The 26,422-nt window shown below is 36.9% G+C and overlaps 7 protein-coding genes across 7 annotated transcripts; all 7 read right to left on the bottom strand.

Annotated features, from left to right (window-relative positions):
* Positions 1-118: 118 nt before the first annotated feature.
* On the bottom strand, positions 119-2,098 carry LOC124911580 (pectinesterase-like). Its single transcript, XM_047452083.1, has 3 exons — positions 1,118-2,098; positions 891-1,051; positions 119-813 (listed from the first exon to the last, which is right to left on the bottom strand). The coding sequence occupies exons 1-3, from the start codon at positions 2,059-2,061 to the stop codon at positions 119-121; spliced, it is 1,800 nt and encodes a 599-aa protein (XP_047308039.1). The 5' UTR covers positions 2,062-2,098.
* Positions 2,099-2,618: 520 nt separating this feature from the next.
* LOC124912487 (pectinesterase/pectinesterase inhibitor PPE8B-like) lies at positions 2,619-4,344 on the bottom strand. The gene is made up of 3 exons (XM_047453117.1): positions 4,032-4,344; positions 3,408-3,947; positions 2,619-3,310 (listed from the first exon to the last, which is right to left on the bottom strand). The coding sequence occupies exons 1-3, from the start codon at positions 4,342-4,344 to the stop codon at positions 2,619-2,621; spliced, it is 1,545 nt and encodes a 514-aa protein (XP_047309073.1).
* Positions 4,345-10,147: 5,803 nt separating this feature from the next.
* Positions 10,148-12,638, bottom strand: LOC124911384 (pectinesterase/pectinesterase inhibitor PPE8B-like). Its single transcript, XM_047451861.1, has 3 exons — positions 12,141-12,638; positions 11,171-11,770; positions 10,148-11,083 (listed from the first exon to the last, which is right to left on the bottom strand). Exons 1-3 carry the CDS (start codon positions 12,466-12,468, stop codon positions 10,386-10,388), a joined length of 1,626 nt encoding a protein of 541 aa, XP_047307817.1. The 5' UTR covers positions 12,469-12,638; the 3' UTR covers positions 10,148-10,385.
* A 2,325-nt stretch (positions 12,639-14,963) lies between these two features.
* Positions 14,964-16,865, bottom strand: LOC124911385. The gene is made up of 5 exons (XM_047451862.1): positions 16,122-16,865; positions 15,929-16,026; positions 15,812-15,836; positions 15,595-15,715; positions 14,964-15,503 (listed from the first exon to the last, which is right to left on the bottom strand). Exons 1-5 carry the CDS (start codon positions 16,513-16,515, stop codon positions 15,164-15,166), a joined length of 978 nt encoding a protein of 325 aa, XP_047307818.1. The 5' UTR covers positions 16,516-16,865; the 3' UTR covers positions 14,964-15,163.
* Positions 16,866-17,222: 357 nt separating this feature from the next.
* Positions 17,223-19,130, bottom strand: LOC124911382 (glucan endo-1,3-beta-glucosidase 5-like). The gene is made up of 2 exons (XM_047451859.1): positions 18,576-19,130; positions 17,223-18,491 (listed from the first exon to the last, which is right to left on the bottom strand). Exons 1-2 carry the CDS (start codon positions 18,920-18,922, stop codon positions 17,318-17,320), a joined length of 1,521 nt encoding a protein of 506 aa, XP_047307815.1. The 5' UTR covers positions 18,923-19,130; the 3' UTR covers positions 17,223-17,317.
* Positions 19,131-19,258: 128 nt separating this feature from the next.
* On the bottom strand, positions 19,259-22,415 carry LOC124911383 (protein FATTY ACID EXPORT 2, chloroplastic). Its single transcript, XM_047451860.1, has 3 exons — positions 21,912-22,415; positions 20,018-20,152; positions 19,259-19,579 (listed from the first exon to the last, which is right to left on the bottom strand). The coding sequence occupies exons 1-3, from the start codon at positions 22,372-22,374 to the stop codon at positions 19,440-19,442; spliced, it is 738 nt and encodes a 245-aa protein (XP_047307816.1). The 5' UTR covers positions 22,375-22,415; the 3' UTR covers positions 19,259-19,439.
* A 164-nt stretch (positions 22,416-22,579) lies between these two features.
* LOC124912070 (uncharacterized protein At4g19900) lies at positions 22,580-26,199 on the bottom strand. Its single transcript, XM_047452626.1, has 5 exons — positions 24,815-26,199; positions 24,499-24,648; positions 24,104-24,232; positions 23,306-23,500; positions 22,580-23,184 (listed from the first exon to the last, which is right to left on the bottom strand). The coding sequence occupies exons 1-5, from the start codon at positions 26,149-26,151 to the stop codon at positions 22,998-23,000; spliced, it is 1,998 nt and encodes a 665-aa protein (XP_047308582.1). The 5' UTR covers positions 26,152-26,199; the 3' UTR covers positions 22,580-22,997.
* Positions 26,200-26,422: the final 223 nt, after the last annotated feature.

Raw genomic sequence — 26,422 nt, 5'->3', positions numbered from 1 at the left:
ATAATTTGAATTAATTATACAAAAATGTACTAATAAAAAAAGATTAAAAAAAAAAAAAAAAGTAAAAATAATTTGTCCTGTTTTGATTGATTTGGTTGGCTTCTGCTGCTGCTGCTGCTCAAGATGATAAACCAAAGCGAACCTTGGTGTTGCTGTCCAGCCACGTGTCGCCTTGTAAGAAGGGAGTAACAGTGTATTTCTGGGCCTCGGTCTTGCTGATAATTCCCTTGTACCCGGCCCATTTAACCCTTGAATCGGTTTTCGCTCCAGGACCCGTATTCGCATACTCGGCATAATAAAGAGTATTTAGGGCAAAATCTCCTTCCCACGGCATCCATCCAGCCGGGTCGATCAACTCGCCGATCTCCGATTCCATCACGATCGTTCTAGAATATTCCTTCCAAGGTCTCCCCAGATAGTTCTTGAACTTCATCTTGTCCTCCTCGAACCCTTTGTCCGCTAGGATTTTGCAATTCTGCAGCACGATCCCCGTCGTCTCGCGCTTATCTATCCTTCCTTGGGCCGTCACGATTGTCTGCTGGTTGTCAAGGGGCTTCATTATGTACATCACGCAGTTCTGAAATATCGACGCTGCGTCTCCGAAGATGAAGTCAACCGTGCCGGTGATGAGACACCCACGGTAGAACTGTCTGTGAGTCTGAGCGTACACGGTGTCCTGGTAACCCTCCATGCGGCAGTTGAGGAAAACCGAACGGTCTGCTTGAACACGTATGGCCACGGCCTGATGCTTTTCGCCGCCGGCGGTATTTTTGAATCCGATGGACTGGGCCATGAAACCGTCTCCTAAGACAGCTGCGTGATGTCCGTCCAGAAAACAAACAGATATAATTATGATCACGAAGAAGAGCAGTTTGAAATTGGTTACTTACTGAATGTTGCAGTTTGAAATGTACGAACACCGTCGACGAAATTCTTATTCCCGGTAACAACGGACTTCTGAGATCCATCGCCGTAGATGGTAACGTTTATCATGTTTTTAGATACTATGGGATATTCTTGATAAATTCCTTCTTTCACATAAATGTTGTACCTGAGATTAATTTAACACTTGTTAAATAAAGTTTCTTCATTGAATATAATAATCACATGTACCTACCTTCCTTCATATGCGGTTGGCATGGCTGCCAATGCATCAGATATAGTCTTAAACTGGCCACTCCCATCTAAAGCGACGGTCACATTAGGCACTAGACTTTTATCCTTGCTCTTATCCTTGCGCTTAAGCATTCTGCGGTCTTCGTCTGACATCCACGAAGGCAGCCCATCATGGTCCAAAAGGCGACGGCTTGCCCCAAAGTTGACCGCTGAGAACAACCCGGAGACTTGATTGACAATGGCGAGGGAATTGCTGGTGAGCTCCTTGACGCTCTGTAGGGACGTATTCATGGATGTCTTCACGTCTCCATCAGGAAACCCGTCGATGCAGGTTTCCTGGTAGGACATGACGGCGCTCAGCCAGTTGTTGAGGTCGGGAGTTGAGGACGATAGACTTGTTGTGGTCTGTTGATGGACACTGGAGACGGAGGAATTGAGCTCATCCTTTGCGTCTTGGAATAGTACCTTGCAATCCTCAAAGGCTCCTTTGAGCTCGGGGGTATCGAAGTTCATTGTGGAGACTTTGTCGTAGACCTTTTGGAGCTCTGCGGAGACAACGGAGATGGCAGCTTGGAGAAGATCCTTCGGCTGCTTGCTGGCGGTGGCATTGGAACCGATGTACTTGGAGAGGCTGTCCTGGCAGGTTTGTATGTAGTCCGTAGAGCTACAGAGCATCTTAACTGCCTTTAGAGTTGCGGCATTACCGTCGTCTTTAGCATGTGCTGCTTTATCTTTGGCAGGGTTTGGATGGTTGGTGCTATGCTTGCCAGTTTTTCCGTCTGCGGCGGAGTTGCGGTTTATGTAGACATATGCGCAGGCCGCAGCCGCGATCAGGACGAGAACAGCGAGGAAGAGGACGACACCGATCATAATACGGTTCTTGGCCTTCTGTTTCTGCTCATTTTTCCGACGTTCGGAGATATAATCAAAGTCCTGAAACGCCATTTTTTATAATTATGATTATTATTATTATTATTCTGTTATTTCACCTCAGGCAGAGATCTCGGCTACGTCTCTGCCTTAGGTATACAATTCAGGGTGTGTGATCTTGATACAGGCCTTCTCTTTTTCTATATCTATCTATCAATCTATCTGTCTCTGGCTATAGGTGTTTTCTGGCAAATGGGGTGCGATCTTATGGGGGGCTTTTTAATAAATATGATAATCTGGTACTCGCCAATTAAGTTAGAGGAGAAATTGTAGGAGCTTTGTTTGTTCAGAATTTTAAAAATCAGTTGGCTCAACGGACGTTTGGATAACAACGAGTGTTCCACATTATTTCGCTTTTCTAAACCATCTTTTTTTGGGAAACCATCTCTCTCTCTCTCTCCCAAAATAGTCAGTATACATCTTCCATGCATGTCATGATGAATTTTAGACTGTAATTGATGTTAAACCCAAACAAATGTTGAAGAATTAATTTTTATTATTTATGTTATTGTTCAGGGAAAGAAGAAGAAGAAGAATAAGAAGACGGGATTAAGAAACACTCTGAGTTAAACTTAGAGTCCGGCTTTGTAGTTGATGCCGGTAGAAGGCAACCAAGTGTCACCCGAAATGAATTTCCCCACCGTGAAATTAGTTGCCTGGGAAGAATCTATCACGGGGTGAAATCCAGGCCACTTGATGCGGCCTTGCAGACCCGAGGATGGCCCATGATTCATGTACTCTCCGTACCAAAGCGTGTCCAGGGCGAAATTCCCATCCCACTCCAGCCACCCCTCTGCCTTTATCGCTATGCCTATGTAGGATTGCATGAATATCGTCCTCGAGTACAATTTCCAGGGTCGCCCCAAATATGTAGTCGTGGTGTTAAGGGACGCCAGCACGTCGGGTTCCGCCGTAATGTTGCAGAATTGGATGGAGAACCCGCTCGGCTCGACCGGGTCCTTCCTGCCTTGAGCAGTTACCACGTTCTTTTGGCCGGGCAGGCCTTTCCGGGCCAGAATCTGGCAGTTCTGGAAGACGACCGTTCCGTCGCCGAAGATGAAATCCACCGTGCCCGAAATTCTGCACTCGCTATAGAATTGGCGCATGGAGTGGGCGTAGAGGGTGTCCTGGTAGCCCCTAAAGCCGCATCGGTGTAGAACTGATAAGTCGGAGTCGGACCTGAATGCGACGGCTTGGTGCATTTCAGGACCGGCAGTGTTTTCAAAGGTGATGTCTCTTGCTATGAATCCTTTCCCTTTCACACCTGCATGCATGTCCTCCGTCCGGGTTATATATATATATATATATATATATATATGAAAATGATATAAAAGAAAAAATACGATGAATTTGAAACATACCGAATGTGGCAGATCGATAGGTTGTCCAACCGCCTTTGTAACTGTGGTTACCTGTAATAATGGTGTTATCCATCCCTTCTCCTATCATCATGATATTCCATTTCTTCTTACTAATCTCCACGTACTCATTATACACTCCCTTTTTCACCTGGATCACATACCGCTTCGTGCTGAGTTCAGGTGCGGCGGCTATTGCATCCACAATCTTAGTGAACTTCCCGGAGCCGTCTATTGCCACCACGACGTCAATCGGCAGCCGGTTAGTCTCTAGATGTCCCTTGTCTGTTCCATTTAACCACGGAGGAAATTGGCGGTTCCCGATCACCACGACACTTGCACCAATATTATTAGGAATTTTATCCTGAATTTGGTGGAGGCTGTTAAGGACTAGGGTCGAGATTTTGCTGAGCCCCCCTGCGACCACCTTTTGGACAAAGCTATTGGTGCCTTCAAATCCATCAATGCACGTATCCAGATTCACCAGGGCTCCACTAAGCCATGTCTTCATATCCAAACCTTGATTTCCAGTGCCGCCCTCACCTTTATCCTTTCCTGCAAGTCCGAGAATATTTGGTTAACATTAAATCTTCCTAGGTAGTTCATTTATTATTGTTAATTCATCACCTTGACTGCCATTCTGACAAGCGGATAGGGTCCAGCTTAGCTCCTCGGACGAGAGATCAAGCATATCAAGGCAGTCGGAGATTGCATTGGACAGCCGGGAATTCCCAAATCCGCGGCTGAATTTCAATACCGTGGAGGTAACACTTTGGACGACTTTGAGCATCCCCTTCACGGTATTTATGAACTCCGGCACGGGAACTTTCAGGTCAGAATTCACGGGGTCTTGGTTTCCAAATGAACCGCTGCATGAACAGAGAATCAGCAGCAGTAGAAGAAGAGAAGAAGCTGCCAGTGGGACAGAATTAATAGCCATTTTAAAACAAGCTTCTCAATATTTTGGTGCAAGATAATATGGACAATTATATAGTGTTACATGTAGAAAGATAATATGAGATCGAACATAATTTTAAATCCTTGTATTTAAGCTTTTTTTATTTATTCACAAAGGCAATCTCATTTTAAAAATCTAAAGCCAAAGCTGAGATTGAATTTTTGTTTGATGTTTCATTTGATATAACATTATTAAGTAGATTATTATCCATGTATATATTATTTTTTCTAATAATGATTAAATTATTTTTATAGATTTTTTGTGCAAACATAAACAATATACATTTTTTATGAATAATGTTTAAGCAAAAAATATTGTATAACTTTATTATTAATAAAAAAAATAAAGTTTGTAGATCATATGTATGGAATTATAACTATTTAAAAGTTCTGGTTTGGAATTATAACTATAATTAAATAATTTTTAGCTCATTTCTATAATTTTTTTATTTTTCCAATCAATAAAATGATGCAAGTCATTCACTTTCTTATTTCTTTCATCAAATTATCTCTCTATCACTCTTCTATATTTAGAGAATTTATTTTCGATTTTGTAATTATCTATCAAAATTAATAGCAGATAATAGTATTTTATGTTAATGTTGATTAGATTAGTTTAAGTCTGATTTGAGTGTCCGTTTATTTACTTATTATTTCCCAAATTTTTAATAAATAATAACTAGCAATTAAGAAAAACTATATGAAAGGTTAATTTAATTGTCTCCATTGCTAGCTAACTAAACAATACAAGTTTTAGTATGAGAAAATTGTAATGCTGATCTTTGACAATGAGATTTGAAGGAATCTACTTTTCTTATTTGTTGCAGCGTGAAATTAAATGGAGAGTAATTTATGAAATCTCTATATATAAATCTGAAGTAATATATGAAATCTCTTTTCTAATTTTCATAATTTATACTGAGTTAGTATAATATAACCAATCTTTCAATTAATACTAAAAAATAAAAAACAATTAAGTAATGTATTTGCAGGAAATTAATCAAGATTAACAAATTAACTTATTAGAATAGTTCAAATTATAATAAAAAAAAATGAAGGATTCAATTTTTACATAAAATAAAAAAAACACAAGAAAATATTGTTTAGTCCCTTCATATGCGTGACTAGTGTTTTTAAAAAAAAATTACAATAACAACATGACATTACTCCATAATTATTAAATATTTTTAATTTAATTAAAAAGATTCATGAGATGCATATGATAAAAATATAAAAAAAAATTATTATAATATGTCATTGTTTAAAATTTTTAATAAATTACGGATAATATATTAAAATAAAAAACAGAACACTCTCATTCCAAATTTTATTCATTTCGGTAAAACAATTCGTCTTCTCATATATATCATCACATATTTTTTCTCAATGTACCTTTCATCTCGTGACCTCACATTCATTTTGGTCAAATAAAAAATCTCAAACATTACCGGTCTCTTTCTTACCCTCACTTTAGCCCATCAATCTCAATTGACCTCTTATCTCGTGACCTTAAATTATTCAGACTAATCAACCATCTCATTTCACATTTATCTACAAATTCAAATTAGAGTTCTCATCTCGTGACCTTAATTTTCACTTCGGTCAAACAACTAATCTCCTCGCATATTTTAACCACCAATATTAATTTATTTCTCAATCGACCTCTATCTCTTTACCTTACTTTCACTTCGATTAATCAAAAATCATCTCATTCCATATTTATCCACCAATCACAATCGACCTCTATTCTCTCGAATACCTTACTTTCACTTCATCAAACAACTCATTTTCTCACATATTTTATAATATACAACCCGACATTCTTCATATCACTTCGACTAACCATACATCTTATTCCACATCTATCCACCTCAATTAACCTCTCGTCTCGTTACATTACTTTTACTTTGACTAATTAACCATCTCATTCCACATTTATCCACCAATTCACAATCGACCTCTCATCTCGATACCTTGTTTTCACTTCGTCAAACAACTCATCTCCTAACATATTTTATAATATACAACCCGACCTTCTTTATCCTCAATTTGGCTAATCATTCATCTCATTCCATATTTATCCACCCCAATAATCGACCACTCATATGTGACCTTACACTTTCACTTCGGTCAAATCAACTATCTTCAACATCACCAACTTACCCATCTACTCACATATTTTACAATATACAACCTGACTTTTTATCTTTACTTCGGATAACTAACCATCTCATTCCACATTTATCCAACCTCTCATATTGTGTGACCTTACACAATTTTGTTTCGGTTAAATCAACAATTTCCAACGTTACTATTCTCTTTTACCATCATTTTGACATATCAATCTCCCAATCGACCTCTCATAGCATGACCTTACTTACTTTCATTAACCAAAACCATCTCATTCCACATATTTATCCCACTAATCTTAATCGACCTCTCATCTCTCGAAACTTTACTTTTATTTTGGTCAAATAATCCATCTCCTCACATATTTACAATAAACAACCTGACTTATTTATCCTCACTTTGGTTAAATCAACAAACAACATATCATTTCCTTCCATATTGTGAATGTCATTTACCCAACTATGAATTTTATCGCACGTTTTAACCATCCATCCCAATCGACCTCTAATTTTGAGAATGTTATTACTCACCCACCAATTTCATCGCATCCAACCATTTACGCACTTCGATAAATTAACAATTTTATTTCACATATTAACCATCAAATTTTTTTAATAGTTTAAAAATTATGCCTAACAGAATTTGAACCATAGTCTCCATTATATAGCCTTTAACACTCCAACCATTAAATCACTCAAGATTGTTGATTTATATTTATAATTTTGTGTAAGCATATTAAGCATATATATAATTTATATGACTAATAATTAAAAAATACTTAATATATCAAAATTAACCATAACTCTTGACCCGATAATTGCGGACACTTTGAAATTAAATATATATATATATATATAATTATTTAAAAATAATAAAACTTATATTTATTCACTTATAATATTTATTTTTTTCTATTTTTGTTTATAAGTTCATCCAATTTCAGATTCTTACATCTATCCTGTTTATTAGGAAACCTTTTTCTACCCTTAAATTTCTCTACTTGCCTTGAATCTATCTGAAATGCTTCCTCATCTTTCTTCTCTAAGGGTGTGTTTGATAGCCCTGGAATTGGCATTGGAATTGGAATTGGAGGGTCCAATTCCAATTCTTATGTTTGTTAGACACTTTAATATTAAGAATTGGAATTGGAATTAGAATTCCAATGGAATTCAATATAGTGTAATTTGATAGTTCTCAATTCTTATCTTTTTAGGTCGGAATTGTAATTCCAAATTAACACGTTTTTCATGTTTTTGACATGTTTAACACGTTTTTCACACATTAAACACGTTTTACACGTTTTTAACACGTTTTTTACACGTTTAACATATTTACATATTTTGGCACGTTTAACACGTTTTTGGCACGTTTAATACGTTTTTGGCACGTTTAACACGTTTTTGACACATTTAACACGTTTTTCACGTTCTTGACACGTCTAACACGTTTTTGACACGTTTAACATGATTTTCACGTTTTAAACACGTTTAACACGTTTAACACGTTTAACACGTTTTTGGCACGTTTAACACGTTTTTGTCACGTTTAACACGTTTTGACACAGTTAACACGTTTTTCACGTCCTTGACATGTTTAACACGTTTTTGACACATTTAACACGTTTTTCACGTTTAACACGTTTTTGACACGTTTAACATGATTTTCACGTTTTTAACACGTTTTTGACACGTTTGACACATTTTTTATGTTTTGGCACATTTTGCACGTTTTGGCACGTTTAACAAGTTTTTCACATATTTAACACGTTTTTGACGCGTTTAACACGTTTTCACGTTTTTGACACATGTAACACGTTTTTTTACGTTTTTGACATGTTTAACGCGTTTTCACGTTTTTGACACATTTAACACGTTTTTTTTACGTTTTTGACACGTTTACCACAATTTTGACACGTTTAACACGTTTTCCACGTTTTGGCACGTTTAACAAATTTTTCACATATTTAACACGTTTTTGACACGTTTAACACGTTTTCACGTTTTTGACACATTTAACACTTTTTTTTTTACGTTTTTGACACGTTTACCACATTTTTGACACATTTTGGCACGTTTAACAAGTTTTTCACATGTTTAACACGTTTAACACGTTTTCACGTTTTTGACACATTTAACACATTTTTTACGTTTTTGACACGTTTAATATGTTTTCACGTTTTTAACACATTTAACATTTTTTTTACGTTTTTGACACGTTTATCACATTTTTGATACGTGTAACACGTTTTTCACGTTTTGACATGTTTAACACATTTTTCACATGTTTGGAACGTTTAACACGTTTTTGACACGTTTTCATGTTTTTAACACGTTTAAAACATTTTTAACACGTTGACACGTTTCACATGTTTTTTACGTTTTTGACACGTTTGACACATTTTTAACACATTGTACACGTTTAACACGTTTTAACACGTTTAACACGTGAAAAATGTGAAAAACGTGAAAAACGTGTTAAAACGTGTGTAAAGCGTGAAAACGTGTGAAAAATGTGAAAAACGTGTTAAAACATGTAGAAAACGTGAAAATGTTTGAAAACGTGGAAAACGTGTTAAAACGTGTGAAAAACGTGAAAAACGTGTTAACGTGAAAAACGTGTAAAACGTGTTAAAACGTGTGAAAACGTGAAAATGTGAAAAACGTGTGAATAATGTGTGAAAACGTGAAAAACGTGTGAAAATGTGTAAAAAACGTGTAAAAACGTGAAAAACGTGTGAAAACGTGAAAAACATGTGAAAAACGTTTAAAAAACGTGAAAAACGTGTTAAAACGTGTGAAAACGTGAAAAATGTGTGAAAAACGTGTGAAAAACGTGAAAACGTGAGAAAAACGTGTTAAAACGTGAAAATATTTGAAAACGTGAAAAACGTGTTAAAACGTATGAAAAACGTAAAAACGTGAAAACGTGTGAATAATGTGTGAAAACGTGTTGTAATGTGTGAAAAACGTGAAAACGTATTAAAACGTGTAAAAAATGTGAAAACGTGTGAAAACGTGTGAAAACGTGTAAAAACGTGTGAAAACGTGAAAAACGTGTGAAAAACGTGAAAAATGTGTGAAAAATATGAAAAACGTGTGAAAAACGTGTGAAAATGTGAAAAAATGTCAAAAACGTATTAAAAATGCCAAAACGTCAAAACATATTTTAAAAGTTAACATTTTGAACCGATATTTTATTTTACAAACATTGGAATTAGAATTGAATTACAATTCTATCATTTTCCCAAACATAGGAATTGGAATTGAATTACAATTCTATCATTTTTCCAAACATAGGAATTGAATTGTAATTCAATGCCAATTCTCATGGAATTGGAATTAGAATTCCAATGCCAATTCCAATTCCAATTCCCCATCATCAAACACACCCTAAAATGATTTATTTTTATCATAATTATGAACAATAAAAAAATAAATATGCCACAAAATGAACATCTAATTATTAATGTAGTTAATTTGAATATATTGTAAACAAATTTTGATGTCAATTATTGGAATATATTAATTACAAAATTTTGTAAAGAGTCCGAAAAGGATATTTTGGGCCAAATTAAATAAAATATCATCAAACTGATCGAGTATATATATAGTAGAAAATACTAGAGCATAATATATAACCCAAATTAAAATGCATGATTGAATAATTATGAATTATGGGCTTCACTCGTACATTACAAATAAATATGGTGGCGGATTTATTTATAATAGGTTTGATCTTAATTACTTAATTACCTCCACATTCATGATACCAAACAACAACATGCATGGAATGGACCATAAGAAGATGAATTAATTAACTAGAACGTTACATCAATCTTCTAACTCTTTTGTCCGGTCGGAATATTCATTCATTCATTCATTCATTCATTCATAATTAAAGTGCAAATCCGGCTGTGTACTTGACACCTGTAGAAGGCAACCAAGAGTTTCCCAATATGAACTGCGCCACCGTGAAATTACTCGCCTGCGAAGAATCATTCAACCCATGAAATCCAGGCCACTTTATGCGCCCTCCCAGACCCGCCGACGGCCCGTAATTCATGTACTCTCCGTACCAGAGCGTGTCCAGGGCGAAATCCCCGTTCCACTCCAGCCACCCCTCCGGCCTAATCGCCGGACTTATGTACGATTGCATGATCATCGTCCTCGAGTACAATTTCCATGGCCGCCCCAAATAAGTCTGGGTGTTGTTAAGGGACGCCATCAATTCGGGTTCTGCCGATATGTTGGAGAATTGGATTGAAAACCCCGTTGGTTCAGTTGGGTCCTTCCTGCCTTGAGCGGTTATGGTGTTCTTTTGATTCGGCAGCCCTTTTCGGGCAAGAATTTGGCAGCTCTGGAAGACGACAGTCCCGTCGCCGAAGATGAAATCCACGGTGCCTGAAATTCGGCACTCGCGATAAAATTGTCGCATCGAGTGGGCGTAAAGGGTGTCCTGATAACCCCTAAAGCTGCATCGGAATAGAACCGATAAGTCGGAGTCTGAACGGAATGCGACGGCTTGGTGCATCTCAGGTCCGGCTGTGTTCTCAAACGTGATATCTCGTGCTATGAATCCTCTTCCTTTAACAGCTGCATGCGCGCGGTTGATCATTTGAATATTAATTAATTAATTAATTAATTACATTGATTTGATATATAAATTATATATATATTTACCGAATGTGGCAGATCTATATGTTGTCCAACCGCCGATGAAACTCCGATTACCGGAAATAATGGTGGCATCGATTCCGTCTCCAATCATCATGATATTCCATTTCTTCTTACTAATCTCCACGTACTCATTGTACACTCCCTTTTTAACGTAGATGACAAAGCGTTGCGTGCTGAGTGCAGGTGCGGCGGCTACGGCATCGGCAATGGTGTTAAAATTCCCGGAGCCGTCTGTTGCGACGACGGCGTCGGCTGAAAGGCCGGTGGACTGGAGAAGCCTCCTCCTGTCTGTCCTGGTTAACCAAGTAGGGAAATGGCGGATTTGGTCATGATGAAAATTCCCTGTCAATTTCCTTTCCCCGGGGCGGGTGCCGGCATTACTAGTAGAAGTCGACTTAGGATTAGTACTGATTTCGTGAACTTGGCCGAGGATTTGAAGGAGTAAGGATGAGATTTGACTGAGACCACCGACAATGATGGGTTTTATAAAACTATTGGTGCCTTCAAATCCGTCTATGCATGTATCTTGATTCACGAGGGCTCCACTCAACCATGTCCTCAAATCTGAACTTAGATTTCCTGTGCCGTTGCCTTTTCCCTTTCCTGTTATTAATTTGCCCCCCGGCCAAGATATTATTATATATTTTTATTTATTGAAATAAGAAGAAAAATACAAGGCCCCAAACTCTTTAATGAAAGCTGGCTGACTAACTCTTATCATCATGGAAGGTAGCTATCACGTTGATAATACATATAATTAACTTGATCTTAGCCAAAAAGGACGATCGAGATCGATCAATCGATCGAGAAGGTATTATTAATTATGTTCTTCTACTTTTTTTTTTTTTTTTTTTTAATTTATAATATTAATTACGTAAAAGATAGACGATGTTTTTCTATTCACATATATACAGATATGATAAAAATAAAATAAAAAAAAGTAGTAAAGAAGAGAGTGAGTTTTTAATTAAACCTTGATTGGAATTCTGAGAAGCATCGAGAGTCCAGCTTAGCTCCTCGGATGAGAAATCAAGAAGATCAAGGCAGTCGGAGACTGCATTGGACAGCCGGAAATCCCCAAAAACGTCACCGAATTGCGACACGACGGAGGTAACATCTTGAACGGCGTCGATGGTGGACTTGACGGAACCCATGAACTCCGACACGGGAACTTTGAGGCATTGAGAGTATATGAGGTCTGCGGCGTCGTTCCCACCGGATGAAGGGTCGCAAGAACAGAGCATCAGCAGCAAAAGAAAAAGAGAAGAGGGCAGTAGTCGGAGGAGAGGATTAAAAACCATTTTCAATTTCTAGTTGTTGGTGTTGATGGATGAAAGATATGGTATATAAGTATGGTATGGAGATGAATTAATGTTATGAAGAAATAAGATATAATATATATGAGAGAGGAACATGTGAAAAGAAAGAAATTATGAATGGACAATAAATAAGAGAAGCATGAAGTGGGGACTAGCTAACTGACTATATAGACAGAGAAGAAGAAGATGAAGATGAAGGTGGTGGTGGTGGTGTGGGCAGTTGAGAGTATTTAAGGAGCCAAGGGCAGACCCTCTGACCGGGTAAACTTACATTTAAAGTCATATAATTTTTTAAATAAAGTGGCCACTGACTGTAACTACTAACTAGCTAGTCCAATAATGTCTTAAATTATGACATAAAAAAAAAAGAAGAAGACATTATTGTCTAATTAGTACTAGATTAGTATAAGATTGTGTGTTTCACCAGGACTAAAAGAGAGGACTAGGTTAGTTTGATGCTATTACATGCACTGATAGTGTATGTATCAATTAAGAAAGTGCCACATGTACTAAGAGAAAAAATTAACAAATGAGAGACGATACTTTACTTTTAAATATAGATGTCACTTCATGAGTGAGATACAGGTAATGTCTGTATATGTAGCATCGAATTAACCGACTGATATGCAGTCTAAACAATTATTAACATTGAGCAAAAATCTGAGTACAAAAATCTTGTATTTTGTTGTTACCAGGGCTGTTTAGCTTAGCCCATAGTTTTTGTTCTTAATTGAATTGACAGTTTATTATTATTATTATTTATATGAAATTTTGAAATATCCAGACAGCAGTATTGCATGTTCTGATTAAATTCAATATATAAACCCAACCTAATTAGCTAGATTAGCCAATGCATGCATATATAATAAAGAGTACGGTCTGGGTAGCTCGATAGGAGATTGGGGTTGTCTGTCGGCGGTCTTACTCTTGCAGTAGCAATTAGTACTTAGTGGTAACTGGTAAAAATAAATATTAATTAATTAATTAATACGACTTCATTTTCATATAGAGAGAGAGAAAACGCGCAATTCCTTTTCTATTATTAATGCGAGACAGGCTGCAGATTTACTTTTAAGAAAGAAAGAAAGAAAGAAACAAACTAAAAAGAAAAAAAAGAAAAAAGGAAAGATACCCTCGAACTAATTGTTCCTCCTTTTCTTATCTTTCCACCCTCATTCATTCATTCATTCATTCATTCGGATTCTTTCTTCTTTTTTTCGCCACCCCCAAAAAATTATTCATCCTAATTCCATCCAATATCGATTTTCATTTCTTTCTCTTTTTACATTACTTAATGACCAATCTTTTACTTTTTACTTTTCTTTCTATCATTTTATTCATTGAATAATCAATTACATATGCAACCTCAATTATTACATGGCACTTTCAATTAGCTAGAATTGAAAGCTTAATATGCAATAATTAATTTAAGCATGTGGTTGCTTGTGAGTACACCCCCCTTTAATTTATTATTTATTATTGTGACATTTCTGATAATGACTTTTCTCTGCACAACTAATTCAAGTTAGACATATAAGGCATATACTATTTTATGGCTCCTAATTAAAGAACATCAAAATTTAATTGGAGGACCGGAAACACAGATTAAGAAAAACAAAATATATAGGCAAAGTTACTAGAAATTACAAGTTAAACCATCTCAAATAAATAAATAAATAAAACTAGAATGAAAGTAAATTGGGCCAATAAAGAACAATAATATCCGAACAACACATACATACATAGATAATTGGAATAAAGCTAATATGACATCAACCAAACCGTGAATTTTAATATCTTAAACCTGTCACTTAAATTACTTTTATGGGGTTTTAAGCAACAATAAATTATAAAATGAAAAATATATAACATTAATCTGGGAAAGCCTATGACAACAAGACTCAACCTTGAAGATTTGAGAAAGAACCAAGAAATTAAACAAGCTAAGGCATGCACCATCGCAAACAAGTCGAACCTGTCAAAACCAAACCCTAGCTAGCTAGCTAGCTAGCCCATCTTTCCGGCCACATAACCAGACCATATCATGTGGTTGAAAATAATTAATGCGAAATTCTTTACTTAAAAATAATTAACCAAGAAAATTGGGTAAATAATGAATAAATAAACTTTTATTAGGTAAACCTAAAAAGTATAAATTGTTAATTAAGAACCTAAAGTGAAACATCTATCAGCTTGAAATAAATGTTGTTATTAGCCAAAAATATGGTTATAAATATAATAATGCCTAATTAGTTATTCCAAATATACTAGATAAATTAATGGAAATAATTAGCTATTTCATTAATTATGTCTAATGATGGTTTTTGTTTTTGGTTTCCTGACAGCCTTTAATACCATTTTGATGTTAGATTTATTTATTTAATAATAAATTTGAAATAACTAATTTATTTATTTAATATATTGGACACTCAATTTCATGTATTATATCTGAAACTATAGCCAAACAGATCAAATACGTAGATAGCTTCTCCATCCATACATATTCATTAGTTGAAGAGGCCACCAACAAATCAAATTCAGCATCAAATTAAGTCACTAGTCAATTAATGTATATTTTTATATGTTTCTTCCACTAAACCAAATCAAACAAAAAATAAAATCATATGATATTGGGATGCATAATTAATTGCATTATATAGTTTTGCAGAAGATTAGATCAATGAATGATCCATGACATTAATTCATCTTCCACTTGTTTCCAGTTGTGAACCTTAGTAATGAGAGGGTGCTCCCAAACCGATTCAGTCTTGCACCAAGGATACGAGTTCTCATAGTCGAAAAGCAATACCCCCATCCCCGCTTCAGCACACTCTGCAGCGTATCTAGGGTTATCGTCTATCAGAATTTTAGCTCCAACCGAACTGCAAATTTCTGATTTAGTTCGAGACTGCCCTTCCAGACAAAAGTGGTTCCCAAAGTGAATATCTTGAAACAGTCCTGGGTAATGCTTCTCAATCCACTCAATTGTATCATCTTTTATTGCATTCTGCCTCGACCTGTATGTATGTAGCACACATATATTAATGTTATCAACAGCAAACAAACAAACAAACAAACAAACACCCTTAATAATAATAATATACATACGTCACCACCGAAAAATTACAGAATCTTGATAACTTCTGAAGAGCCTCTTGAGCACCAGGAATTGGCTGGATCCCTCTCTTGAAGTAGGGCGTTTTAAAGAACTCATGCACACGGATGTTAGCTGCGAAGTAATCAATACATTCAAGATATAATGCTAGAGCTGTTCATTCTAATTAAGGCTCTGTTGAAAGAGATTGAGAGATGTATGTATGTATACCTTCATCCCTTGTGCAGTTCCATATCTGCAAGTAAGATGAAAATGGAGGTTTCAATTAGTATGCTAGCTAAAATGCATAGTAAGTGGTGGTCAAATTCACCCTTTTCTGCAATTTACCTTGGCAAATTCATACACATGGTACTCAGATACTGAATGGTTCAAAGAATAACGATCCGCAATAAACAAATTTAAGGTCGACACAAAGTTGCCAAGAACTGCAATAATAATTGCATAAGAATCATTCAGTTAAAGCAGCAGAATGCAAGCATTCACACAATAAACAGAGAGAACGGTAACAATTGCCTACTACCTTCATCAACATCAACAGCTACCACAACTTTATCCAAAGACGATTGATCATTTGAAGTGCCATGATGATCAATGGAACTATGACTATTTAACAGCTTACCAGAAGCATTCTCGTGATTATTTATAACTGCTGCTTCTGTGAAATCACAAGACAATTGCCCCCTAAATATGCATGGAGCAAAAGTCTTGGACTTCTGCACCGGAATAATGTTAGTATAATCATGACTTGTGCACCAACCGCTGTAGGGCTTGCATTGACTCCTGCTCCGGACGGAAACCCTAGCTAATGAGTCGTTGGAGAGAAGAGGATTTTCGATGAGGAACTGACTTTTTGAAGACGATGAGTGATTGTTGGTGGTTTGAAGAACAAGTGAAGAGGCGGTGGCTGCGGCCATTACTGAATTAACGCTTCGAGGACAGGAAGCTTGGAGAGAGTAATGACGATCGAAGATTTCTCGTCCTTCTCATAAGAATCCAACTAGCATTCTTCTGGAAACCTCTCCCCCTCTTCAGCGGTATCAACTACAAAGATCTCTCTTATAACTTGAAGAGAGATTCGCGTAATTTCCCAATTCGAATGCAACAATCTGAAAGAACACCTACTACTCTCTACTACTATTATAATTCCTAGAAAGAATGAAAGAAAGAAAGAAAGAAAGAAAGGCGGCGAATAGAAATACGGAAAACAGATTCTCTGATCAAGGAATAATGAAATCAGGAAGAAGAAGAAGAAAGAGGGCTATCTATCTATCTATCTTAAGCCCTAATAATGTAAACGATTCGTTCATTCACTTATTCGTTATTATGTATCATGTATGTTTGGGCTATTATTCAAATTAAAATTAATACTTCTTTCTACCGCTTATGTTAAATTAGTTGAAAATTAAAACAAAATTATTTTTGGGCTATTGAAATTAACAGTTAAATTATTATTATTTAAATTTTATAAATTAAATAAAATTAATTTTATTAAAAATAATTGGAGATAAAAAATAAAAATTATTTATATACCCCTCCCCATCAATCAATCAAACAAACAATTTCGTTAAAGAGTCACTTAAAAGACAAAAATATGAAATTCTTGTTGATATAATATATAAGACGTTCGGTCACTTTTTGTCTCGCCCACTTTTCTTTCCTTTTCTTTAATATTTTCTAAATTAGAAAATAAAAGAACATATGTAACTTTAAAATAATTTAAAATAAACAAACAAAATAGGGCAAAAATAACATTACAAGAAAAATAGAGACCCACTGATTGGAGAACTCAACCAACCTTCCGGCATCTCCAGACCAAGTGGTCCAAGTCCCTGATTTTGGCACCCCCTCAGAAGAAGGTTGGCGCATCGTCATGTCGATCATGATCTCAAATCTGCAGCTACCGTGGGACGGATCCACTTTCGTGATCGCCGCGAGATTCGAGAACTCGCAAGTACCCGTTCTTTGATCCGCCGTTTGATAGTACATGTTGAACGCGTAGGAGGCATTGTCGCGTGCGTTCAATCCTCCGCAGCTCGATCCGTATCCGAGGCTCGTGCAATCGGCATGACTGCACGCAGTGGCCAGACTTCCGGGAAGGTTTGCATCTTCAACACTAGCCCCCGGTGCCAACACGCACCATTGCTGCTCCAAATACTTGACGCCTTTGGCTGCAACAAGTTCTCCCTTCCGTGCAAAATTAAGGTGGTATTTGATGGTGCCGTCGAAATTGAAGATCCCCCAATGGCGTTCAAAGTTGCCAGGCTCAATGCTCTTCACATCTTCGTCCAGGAGGCTGAATAGATAGATGTCCGAAGGCGATGGGCGTTTCGGGGTGCCCTGCCCGTTCGCAATATGCTCCAATAGCCCTTGATTGAACCTCCTGGCATTCTCTTTGTTGGCGTTGATATCGCCGTCGGTTGGCCAACCGACTTCACCCACGATGACGGGCATCGACGAGAATCCATTTTTCTCGAGAGCCCAAATGAGAGTGTCAAAATTGGCTTCAAACACATTTGTATACGTAACCGAGCCATCAACGACAGGGGCGGAGTTGCCGCCGGAGAAGAAGGCGTAATCGACGGGAAAGTGGGGGTCCGCGTAGAGACTGAGGAAAGGGTAGATGTTGATTGTTAATGGGGCGCCGTTTGTGCTGAGGAAACTGATGATGTTGATCATCAGATCGCGGATGTCGGGGCGGAAGTCGCCGCCGGATGGGAGGTTGCTTTCGGTTTGGTAGACGTCCGCGTTGAGAGGGACGGTGATCTTGACTTGCTGGCTGAGGCCAGCTTTGATGAGAGCGGCTTGAATGTTTTCGAGAGCCGGAAGTGTTGTTTGTAGGAATTCGCCTTTGTACGTCCTCAGGAATGGTTCGTTTCCAACACCCACGTACCTAAACCAAAACCAATGTTCATTTACAGACTTAAATAAGTTTTCAAATCTTTAAAAGATGGAATATTTTGGTGAGTTTAATTACCTTATGTCCACCCCATACTTGGATACGTAGGAGGATATGTTTTGGGTCACCCATTCGATAGCAAAGTTAACGCTGCTTGCAAGAGGGGCTAAGAAATCGTTTGGTATCCCAACCATCACTTGGATGCCAGAATTTCCAAGGGCCTTCAATGGACCGGGCTCAGGCTCAAACAGCTTTACCTTGTCGAAACCATTCTCTTTCAGCAGCTTGACCACTATTTTTGGGGGCAATGGGTGAGTTGATTGCAATCCCCAGTTGCATGCCAGCCCGTATGAGAAGAAGCCTCCTTCTGCCAGTATTTTGCAGAAAACAATTAAACAGAAAAGAAGCCGCGGAAAAATGGCCATGCTTTCCCTCCTTTTTCTTTGTGGCAACTGAAATATTTGATCATCAGTTTACAGTGGTGGATTTAAGGTGAAGGGGAGAAATTGTACCTTTTCTGCAAGGAAAGGTATTATTCTGCCCTGGTTCAACAAAGAACTGGATTCCGTAGAGAATAGAGTACTTACTTAATGTACTGTATAAACAAACAAGAGAGAAGAATACCTGATAAAGGAATCAACTTCATTCTTCCAAAGTGGACAAGGCATGTAGAAGGACACTTCACCTACACCTTTAGATTACACCAGGTAACAAGAAAAGTTTCTCAATCTGTGACCTTTATGGGAAAAGTTGTTTTCATAAGTCTTTCTAACAAACTCTTATAAAAAAGGTTGTCTCAAAATCCACAACAAAAGCATAACAAAATCCAGTTCTCTTATTTGAAAGTAACATTAAAGACAACTAGTGAAACAAAAAGCAAAAAGGGAACAACATAAGATCATCAACTTTCTCCTTTTCCTTATTTGCATGGCTTTCAAATCCTCAATGCATACCCCGCATAATTCCATGGATGTAACCACCAGTCATGATAAAGGAGACAATGCTTACAACACCAGCTGGAAAAACCTTCCCCGACTTCTTAAAGCGAGAACCCATAGTTCCCAAAAGTGCTGCGGAGATACCTAAATTGGAAGAAATCAAAGAAAAGACATAATCAGAACGTATGCATTTTATTATGTTATAAAATGTTCATGGTGTCTCCACCATTTTGAAAATCCATATTGGTCTCTTAACGGAAATTTAGAAAAGGAGCAGAAAAATATAAGTAATAGACGTCTCTCAGTTAAAAGGGTTATTTAACGTGTATTTATTTTCATGAGGTGCTTGCAATATCTCTAATGCATAGTTAGGCAGGAGATAAAACAGTAGGAAAAATATGGTTCTTATGAAATGTGATAATCATGTATATGAGTACTGGAGAGTTGTATAAAGCTGAAAATGGTAGCAAGTATAATATTTGGTCTTTCTCCTTCAGGGTGTAAGAATTTGCTCTTCTTTTTAACTCCATAAAAAAATGAGGACTTGGACTAATAAATTAAAAGGGTAAATTAATTACTAACCAAGTCCAATTGCTGACGCAAAGGTTGGCCTTTTGGGAAGTTCACTAAAGACATAGAAAAGAATCAATGCTGCCGTTCCACCTGCAACAAGTGACTTATTGCTGCCGCTTTTCAAATATCCCATAAGACCACCCACTGCGAAAATTCATTCATACAACATTGTTAGAAATATAGCAAAAATGAAAACTTCCATCATAAAATATATTCCACATGTAAAGCTCAATTTGGTCAAGGAAATGTAAGCTAAAAGGTTAGCAAAATGAGTAATTTGAAGTGGAATTTACAGAGTTCAGTTAGCAAGAAGTCTACCCCAAAAGATAGGATTCTACATCAAATAATTTTCTAGTGAATATATGTTACTATTTCCTGGAAAATAAACACGCTACTATTTACTTGGGAAAATTGTTCTATCCAATTAGAAGATGTTGTTTATCCATTTCGAGACGTCTTCTTAAGATAATCAAATGATAAAATTAAAACCATTAGTATTTATTTTTCTTTCCCTTTTTTTGCATTTCTTACTAACTAAATGGATCCTACAAGAAACTGAATTTGGAAAATAAAAAACAATATTACATGAAGGATGGGGTTAAGTGATGTTATGAACTTATCCTCAACTATTCAAGTAGCATAATCTATAGAAGGCTTATTTGATGATAAGATCTATTAAATGAAGAATAAACATTTCAAAGCAAAAAGTTCTACACGTTTAAAAAATTAACAAATCAGTGATACAGACAATATTCATTAAAAGTATTGTTTGTATACCTGAATTTAACTAACAAATCAGTGAGACATGCAAAATTAAATTTGTAGAAATACAAATAAGAAAAATGTCTTTATACCATAAATATCAAACCAGGAAGTTTAAATCAAATTGCAAAGAAAGGAATTATAACACACACATCAGAAGTAAACTAGCTAATGTAGAACTAGATGATTCTTATTGAGAATCAGTTTACTGTACATACAAGTTGATATCTGTGAGTGCTTGGAATGAAAATTTTGTGGGCAGTAATTATTCATAAGAACAAGTGAACTTTAGATGATGATGAAAGCATATGTGAGAATAAATGCAAAAACAATAACTATATCACTTGCTACTTGCGAATCGGGACTAAAGGGCACTCTGGGCTTGGATATCAATTAATTTCTCCCACATCATGCTAAATGAGTTCCGCTGCTAAAAAATGTTTTTCATTAGTCAGTTTTCTTGTGAATGGTATCAATCAGCAACAAGTCCAAAGCTTAAACAACAAAATTTTTGTTTTGCGGAAGGAAAGGAAATCCAAAGAAGATGAGTATAATCAGGGGAAAGGAAGTCACTAAGAGTATAGTAACATAAATATCACAGCCTCAGATCCAAGCTTCAACATTATCTGCTTGTTTCTAGCAAAAAAGAAGAATATTATCTGCTGGCTTGAGAACTGGAAGATTCTCAGGAAATTGAACCCAATGTCGGCGTATATTAATTGGAGTAGGAAGATTACGTTGTAATTTGGAAAATAGTGATTATCTACACATCTGCAGACTAGAAGCAACTCTATTATTCAGATGAAACTTAGAAAATAACCCAGTTCTATCACACTTGAACTCACGAAGTCAGCAATCTAAGCATATTACTTCATCACAACTCCGTACTATTTGTTTTTTTGGGAAAACTCCGTAGTATTTGTTAAACTAAAGCTAATCAGATGCATCTAGTTCCAAAACCTCTTCCATTCTATGCATTTTGTCTTCTTTGTTTTAGACAGGCCAACTAGCTGACGAAGACTGCTTCATGAAACAGTAAGATCTACTCATCTACAGAATAAAAAATTCTTCGAAATGCTAGTTAACTATTGTAAACCAAAATATTTACACCCTAGCTATCAAGCAAGCAAGCAAGCAGTACCTCCTACAAGGGCGGCGTAACCAAGTGTCAATTTCTGAGACATCGACATGGCCATCTTTTTAGACGAATCGCTTCCTTCCGATCCTCCTCCTCCCTCACTCTCGTTGCCGCTGTTGTCACCGCCGCTGCCTCCACTTCCGCTGTTGCCGCCTCCTTTTCCACCTTCACCGCTTCCGCCGTCTCCACCGTCAATATCTGGTTGGACCTCAATCTCCTGTTTGCCGGTGGACTCGACAACAAAATTAGGTGATTTAGGTTGAAATAAAGCCCCAACCTGTGTTGATGGAGAAAGAAACTTGAGCTGGCGTTGACCGGAAGCTATGTAGGACAATCTGCGTGACGCCAGCGGAGTGTTATTCCTGATGGAGAGTGATGAAGAACGAGACAAACTCCTGAAAGCTTCAAATCGAGTTCGGGGGAGTAAGACGGAAGACTCTGTTGAAAGGGTCAAATATTCTCCCATTTTCTCACACTACGAATGAACAATTGAGATTTTGTCAAGAATGGCCATTATTAATCTTTTCATTTATATTTCAATCGTTCAACTAATAAATTAACAATCTTTTATATTACGGCTCATAATTTGTTTCAAGCAAGGGCTGAAATTATATTTATCAATTAATTTATTTTTTTATTAAGTTAAATAACTACAGCAGAGTCTCCACAACAAAAAATCGAAATAGTAATATGCAATTAAATTAAATAACTTTTTACATCAAAATTTGCTACATATCAAGTATGAATGAATATAACCAAACTAGAAAAAACCAATAAAGTTTTTCCTGTTATGATTTTATAGGAGTCTTTCAGTTTTTGCACAAACCAAAAACTAGTATAATTCCCAGCGTGTATCATCATCCCCTACCTCTCCACAATTATATATGGGGATGGTCATTGGAGGACGATCCTCGTCGTCGAGTTGGCCAAAAAATCATCAAATTTACGTTCCTTAAGAAAACCTTCACTTGCAACATCGAGAAGACACCGCTTAGTCGTCTTCACCTCTCCAACCAGACTTGAAAGTATGCATCTATGTATGTATATATTGAGAGCGAGCTCCTTCGAAGAAGAAGAAGAAGCTACCTACTATAACACGTCAAGACAACGGATGCAGGGGTGATTAATAAGCCTTGCAGCCAAGCTACCAGGATCAGGAACTAAAGAAGAAGTGAAACTGTTCCAAAAGTGGAATGTGAATGACTTCTCCAATATATTTCTGAAAACTTCATCTTCATCTGCCCTTTCAGCCTCTGTTGCAGCTTTCAAAAAGAATCTGTATTTTTTAAAATAAAAAAATATGACAAAAGAAAGTCAGTAATAAATATAGACAGACCAGACACTAAGAGATCTAGTACAAGTTAAGAAGAGCCAATTAGTAGTTCAAGTAAAATCACCTAGAGATATCTCCATGACTAATTGGGAAGAAAGACAAGGCTGGTTGCAACTTCAGCTCCTTATTGTCAACAATATGTGTCCCTTTTGTAGAAAAATTCCCCGCCACTCTTGTCAAAAGGTCGGCTCCGTTCCATCTCAAACGAGTTTCATCATACGTCGAATAAAACTCTATCAAACACTTCCTTATAAAGGGGCTGTTAAAATGGAGATATCAGATGCAAATGTCAGCTGTAATTCAAGGAAACTGAGTGTTCTAGCATTCTCATCAGGCCCTCCCCTCTAATAAAGATTGTGTGACAAGATGGTTTATATGCAAATGATAATAACAATAGTAGTAGTAGTAATAATAAACTTTCAAGTTTAGGATGACACATTCACTGTTCAAGATTCACAAAAGCTTTCATAACAATTTTCTTGGAAAACAAAGAAAATTACAAAAGTGATGCAGGTTTATTAATTAACTCTCAACAGTTTACTTAGGATCCATGACATCGGGGAGCAATGAAAATGAGTATCCCTTTTTCAACAAAAGGATCCGAGCGCTATGGAAATTCAATAGGACCGGTTTTTATTATGAAGCTAAAGTGTATCAATTTATACCATGTACATAGGCTATACAAGTTCCTGATCAGAAGTTAGACTATAAGCTACGAGAAGAAAATGTTGTGTCCTACTGTTCAGCATTCTTCAAATTATCAAATTTAGAAAATAAATCAAATTTAATTCATAAAGAAACATAAGATAAAACAAAGTGATCAACTTCTCAAAAACAGTAATGTTTTATATATAACTATTACCTGTGCCTTCTAAATGACATTACAGCACCATTCAGAGAAGTTCCATCATCCTCCAATCCAACAGTGTTAACAAATGAAGACAGCGGTCGTAGTACTATGACATCAGAATCTAGATAGACTCCACCATATCTGAAAAACAAAGCAAAAAAATTCCAATGCAACAGAGGAATGAATAATTGGAGTAATAACAATATTGATACAATAAGTGTAAATGACTTTTTGATAGTTTGGATATAAACAAAATAGTATATGTACACTGTTTTATATGTTGATGATTAGAATCTCTCATGGAAGAAGATGAACATGAACTTTGTTTCTTATGAATCTTGTATCAAAATAGTTAATCTGATGACATGAAAAATGAGCATAGGAGTCTAAGGATTTGAACAACATACTTGTAAAGAGCTGCAAGCCGGACAAGTTCACTGTAGTGAGTAGAATAAAATTTTGTTTTTCTCCATTCAAACCAAACCGAGGCAAATACATGAGTGGGTGTATTCTTCAGCAGTTCGTCAAGATTTGGCATGACGACAGCAACCTTGAAACTGCAGGCAATAAAAATAAACAAGAATATCATGTTAGTTCTATAGCATTATAAACTTTACGAAATCAAATGTTCCTATTTTCTTGTTTAAAAACAACAATGGTTATTGCCATGATATCGAAAGGACGGGACTAGAGCAGAAAATAAAAGAATATAGGAGAAATTACCCATCATCCACAAAGCCTTGGAAGAAATTAAGTTCAATTGTCTCTGAAAACACTACCACACAAGCATCACGATGATGAAAGAGAAGACTTTCCAGGCTCCGCTGATGGCGGACACTAAACATCCATGGAGCTGAGTTCCAGATCATAAAAACTCTCAAAGAGCACTTCCCCTTTCTGAAGAATGCCTCCATGAAGTTTGAAAATGACAAATGAGGGTGCAGTCCAGAAAAGTAGCCCCATCTTTTACCATCTGCATATACTTCAACTGATGAAGAACTATTCTTAATCCTAGAGGCTACATTCTTTTGGGCAGCCAAACCGCCCTGATCACTCGCAGATGTATCCGAACCTCTGGCAAAAACTGGTGCAATTTTGCTCTGAGTTGCCTCAATTACCTTACTGTTGTTGTTCATTTGAGCCCCTCCAACGTCTAGAGTTCTTCTCTCGGCTCTTTTGATTTCACTTCTACTGCTACTCTTATTAATAACAAGCTTTTGAACATCTTCCTCGTTTATTCCAAGGCCTTCAATTCCCAAGGGTTTTTTTGTTGGAGCCTTTTTTAGGTTGTTCAAGAGAAGTTTCTGCACAATCCGGTCCCCCCTGGTGAGAGTGGTGAGTCCAGCTCCATCGGGATCCTGCAGAAGAGGATTATTGAGTGGATTCAATATCTCCAAACTAGACTTGAACATCTTATCTTTCCTCAAGAAATCGCTCTTCGCCTCGAACCAGGGTCCCCATCCCTCTCTCAATGGTGAAACATCGGATCCCGTCTTCAACAAGAGAGCGTCCTCGATCCCCTTAATATCAGCCATCTTCTTCCTGACGTTCTCGTCGACTGGCAAATCATCCGAACCAAAGGCAACTTTGCTCCGATCTTCAAAACCTGCAGTGGGATCAAAACTCTGATAATCCTCCCACTGATCAATCGACCTTCGGTCGAATGAACGGCGTATGACGCCATAGATGTGATCGAAGTAGTATCCAGAAAGTTTAGACTGATCGACTGCTTCTTCTTCCTCTGATTCTACTCCTCTGAGGATCTCCTCCTCGTCGGGAACCCTGGAATGATCTGTATTATCGTCCTGGACGTCGTCGAGCTCGTCAATCCGGTCGTCAGAGTTGGTGCGGGTTCGAGCATCATCAAGATCCGCATCGTCGAGTAATGGATCTGAGACGACGTCGTTAGAATGCAACTGGATCCTGTTCTGAGAGTCTCGATGAGATCCGAGACGACTGTGGAGTAGAGCGACGGAGAGGAGGAGGAGAATAGCTGCGATGAATGAGCATGCTTGAACCACGTACCGGGACCGCCTCCGGGACCGGAGATTTCTCAGCATTTCTTTAACTGAAACAACTCAGAGAGAAGAGGAGGAAGCCCGCCCCGTCCGTCGGTCGTCTATTCTAATAGCGCTTTCTTAATTACTTGTTTGTAATTAATTAATTAATTAATTATGGCTACTTATATATACATTTGTTATCCTTAAACTACCAGATTTGAATCTCCTTAAGTTTTTGCGCAATTTAAAATAAAATATTACTGTGGTTTATATATATATATTTTTATTTTATTTATTTTATTTTTTAAATTAATCAATTTAATAAAAATTT

Source organism: Impatiens glandulifera, chromosome 8 (genome assembly GCF_907164915.1).
Source record: "Impatiens glandulifera chromosome 8, dImpGla2.1, whole genome shotgun sequence".
NCBI classification, from domain to species: domain Eukaryota; kingdom Viridiplantae; phylum Streptophyta; class Magnoliopsida; order Ericales; family Balsaminaceae; genus Impatiens; species Impatiens glandulifera.
The sequence above is the reverse complement of the archived record's forward strand: the minus strand, read 5'-3'. Positions and strand labels throughout refer to the sequence as shown.

Bases quoted from the DNA above. Each gene is read 5' to 3' on its own strand.
- LOC124911580 (XM_047452083.1), bottom strand. From the start codon at position 2,061: ATGGCGTTTCAGGACTTTGATTATATCTCCGAACGTCGGAAAAATGAG. The intron at 1,052-1,117 runs GTAGGTACATGT...AATTAATCTCAG, and splicing joins CCAACCGCATATGAAGGAAG to GTACAACATTTATGTGAAAG. The intron at 814-890 runs GTAAGTAACCAA...GACATCACGCAG, and splicing joins ATTTCAAACTGCAACATTCA to CTGTCTTAGGAGACGGTTTC.
- LOC124912487 (XM_047453117.1), bottom strand. From the start codon at position 4,344: ATGGCTATTAATTCTGTCCCACTGGCAGCTTCTTCTCTTCTTCTACTG. The intron at 3,948-4,031 runs GTGATGAATTAA...GAAAGGATAAAG, and splicing joins TTGTCAGAATGGCAGTCAAG to GTGAGGGCGGCACTGGAAAT. The intron at 3,311-3,407 runs GTATGTTTCAAA...ACATGCATGCAG, and splicing joins CTATCGATCTGCCACATTCG to GTGTGAAAGGGAAAGGATTC.
- LOC124911384 (XM_047451861.1), bottom strand. From the start codon at position 12,468: ATGGTTTTTAATCCTCTCCTCCGACTACTGCCCTCTTCTCTTTTTCTT. The intron at 11,771-12,140 runs GTTTAATTAAAA...AATTAATAACAG, and splicing joins TTCTCAGAATTCCAATCAAG to GAAAGGGAAAAGGCAACGGC. The intron at 11,084-11,170 runs GTAAATATATAT...GCGCGCATGCAG, and splicing joins ATATAGATCTGCCACATTCG to CTGTTAAAGGAAGAGGATTC.
- LOC124911385 (XM_047451862.1), bottom strand. From the start codon at position 16,515: ATGGCCGCAGCCACCGCCTCTTCACTTGTTCTTCAAACCACCAACAAT. The intron at 16,027-16,121 runs GTAGTAGGCAAT...TTATTATTGCAG, and splicing joins AGCTGTTGATGTTGATGAAG to TTCTTGGCAACTTTGTGTCG. The intron at 15,504-15,594 runs GTATGTATATTA...ACATACATACAG, and splicing joins TGTAATTTTTCGGTGGTGAC to GTCGAGGCAGAATGCAATAA.
- LOC124911382 (XM_047451859.1), bottom strand. From the start codon at position 18,922: ATGGCCATTTTTCCGCGGCTTCTTTTCTGTTTAATTGTTTTCTGCAAA. The intron at 18,492-18,575 runs GTAATTAAACTC...GTTTTGGTTTAG, and splicing joins AAGTATGGGGTGGACATAAG to GTACGTGGGTGTTGGAAACG.
- LOC124911383 (XM_047451860.1), bottom strand. From the start codon at position 22,374: ATGGGAGAATATTTGACCCTTTCAACAGAGTCTTCCGTCTTACTCCCC. The intron at 20,153-21,911 runs GTACTGCTTGCT...GAATTTTCGCAG, and splicing joins TTACGCCGCCCTTGTAGGAG to TGGGTGGTCTTATGGGATAT. The intron at 19,580-20,017 runs GTTAGTAATTAA...CTTCCAATTTAG, and splicing joins TGCGTCAGCAATTGGACTTG to GTATCTCCGCAGCACTTTTG.
- LOC124912070 (XM_047452626.1), bottom strand. From the start codon at position 26,151: ATGCTGAGAAATCTCCGGTCCCGGAGGCGGTCCCGGTACGTGGTTCAA. The intron at 24,649-24,814 runs GTAATTTCTCCT...TATTGCCTGCAG, and splicing joins CAAGGCTTTGTGGATGATGG to TTTCAAGGTTGCTGTCGTCA. The intron at 23,185-23,305 runs GTGATTTTACTT...TAAAAAATACAG, and splicing joins AGTCATGGAGATATCTCTAG to ATTCTTTTTGAAAGCTGCAA.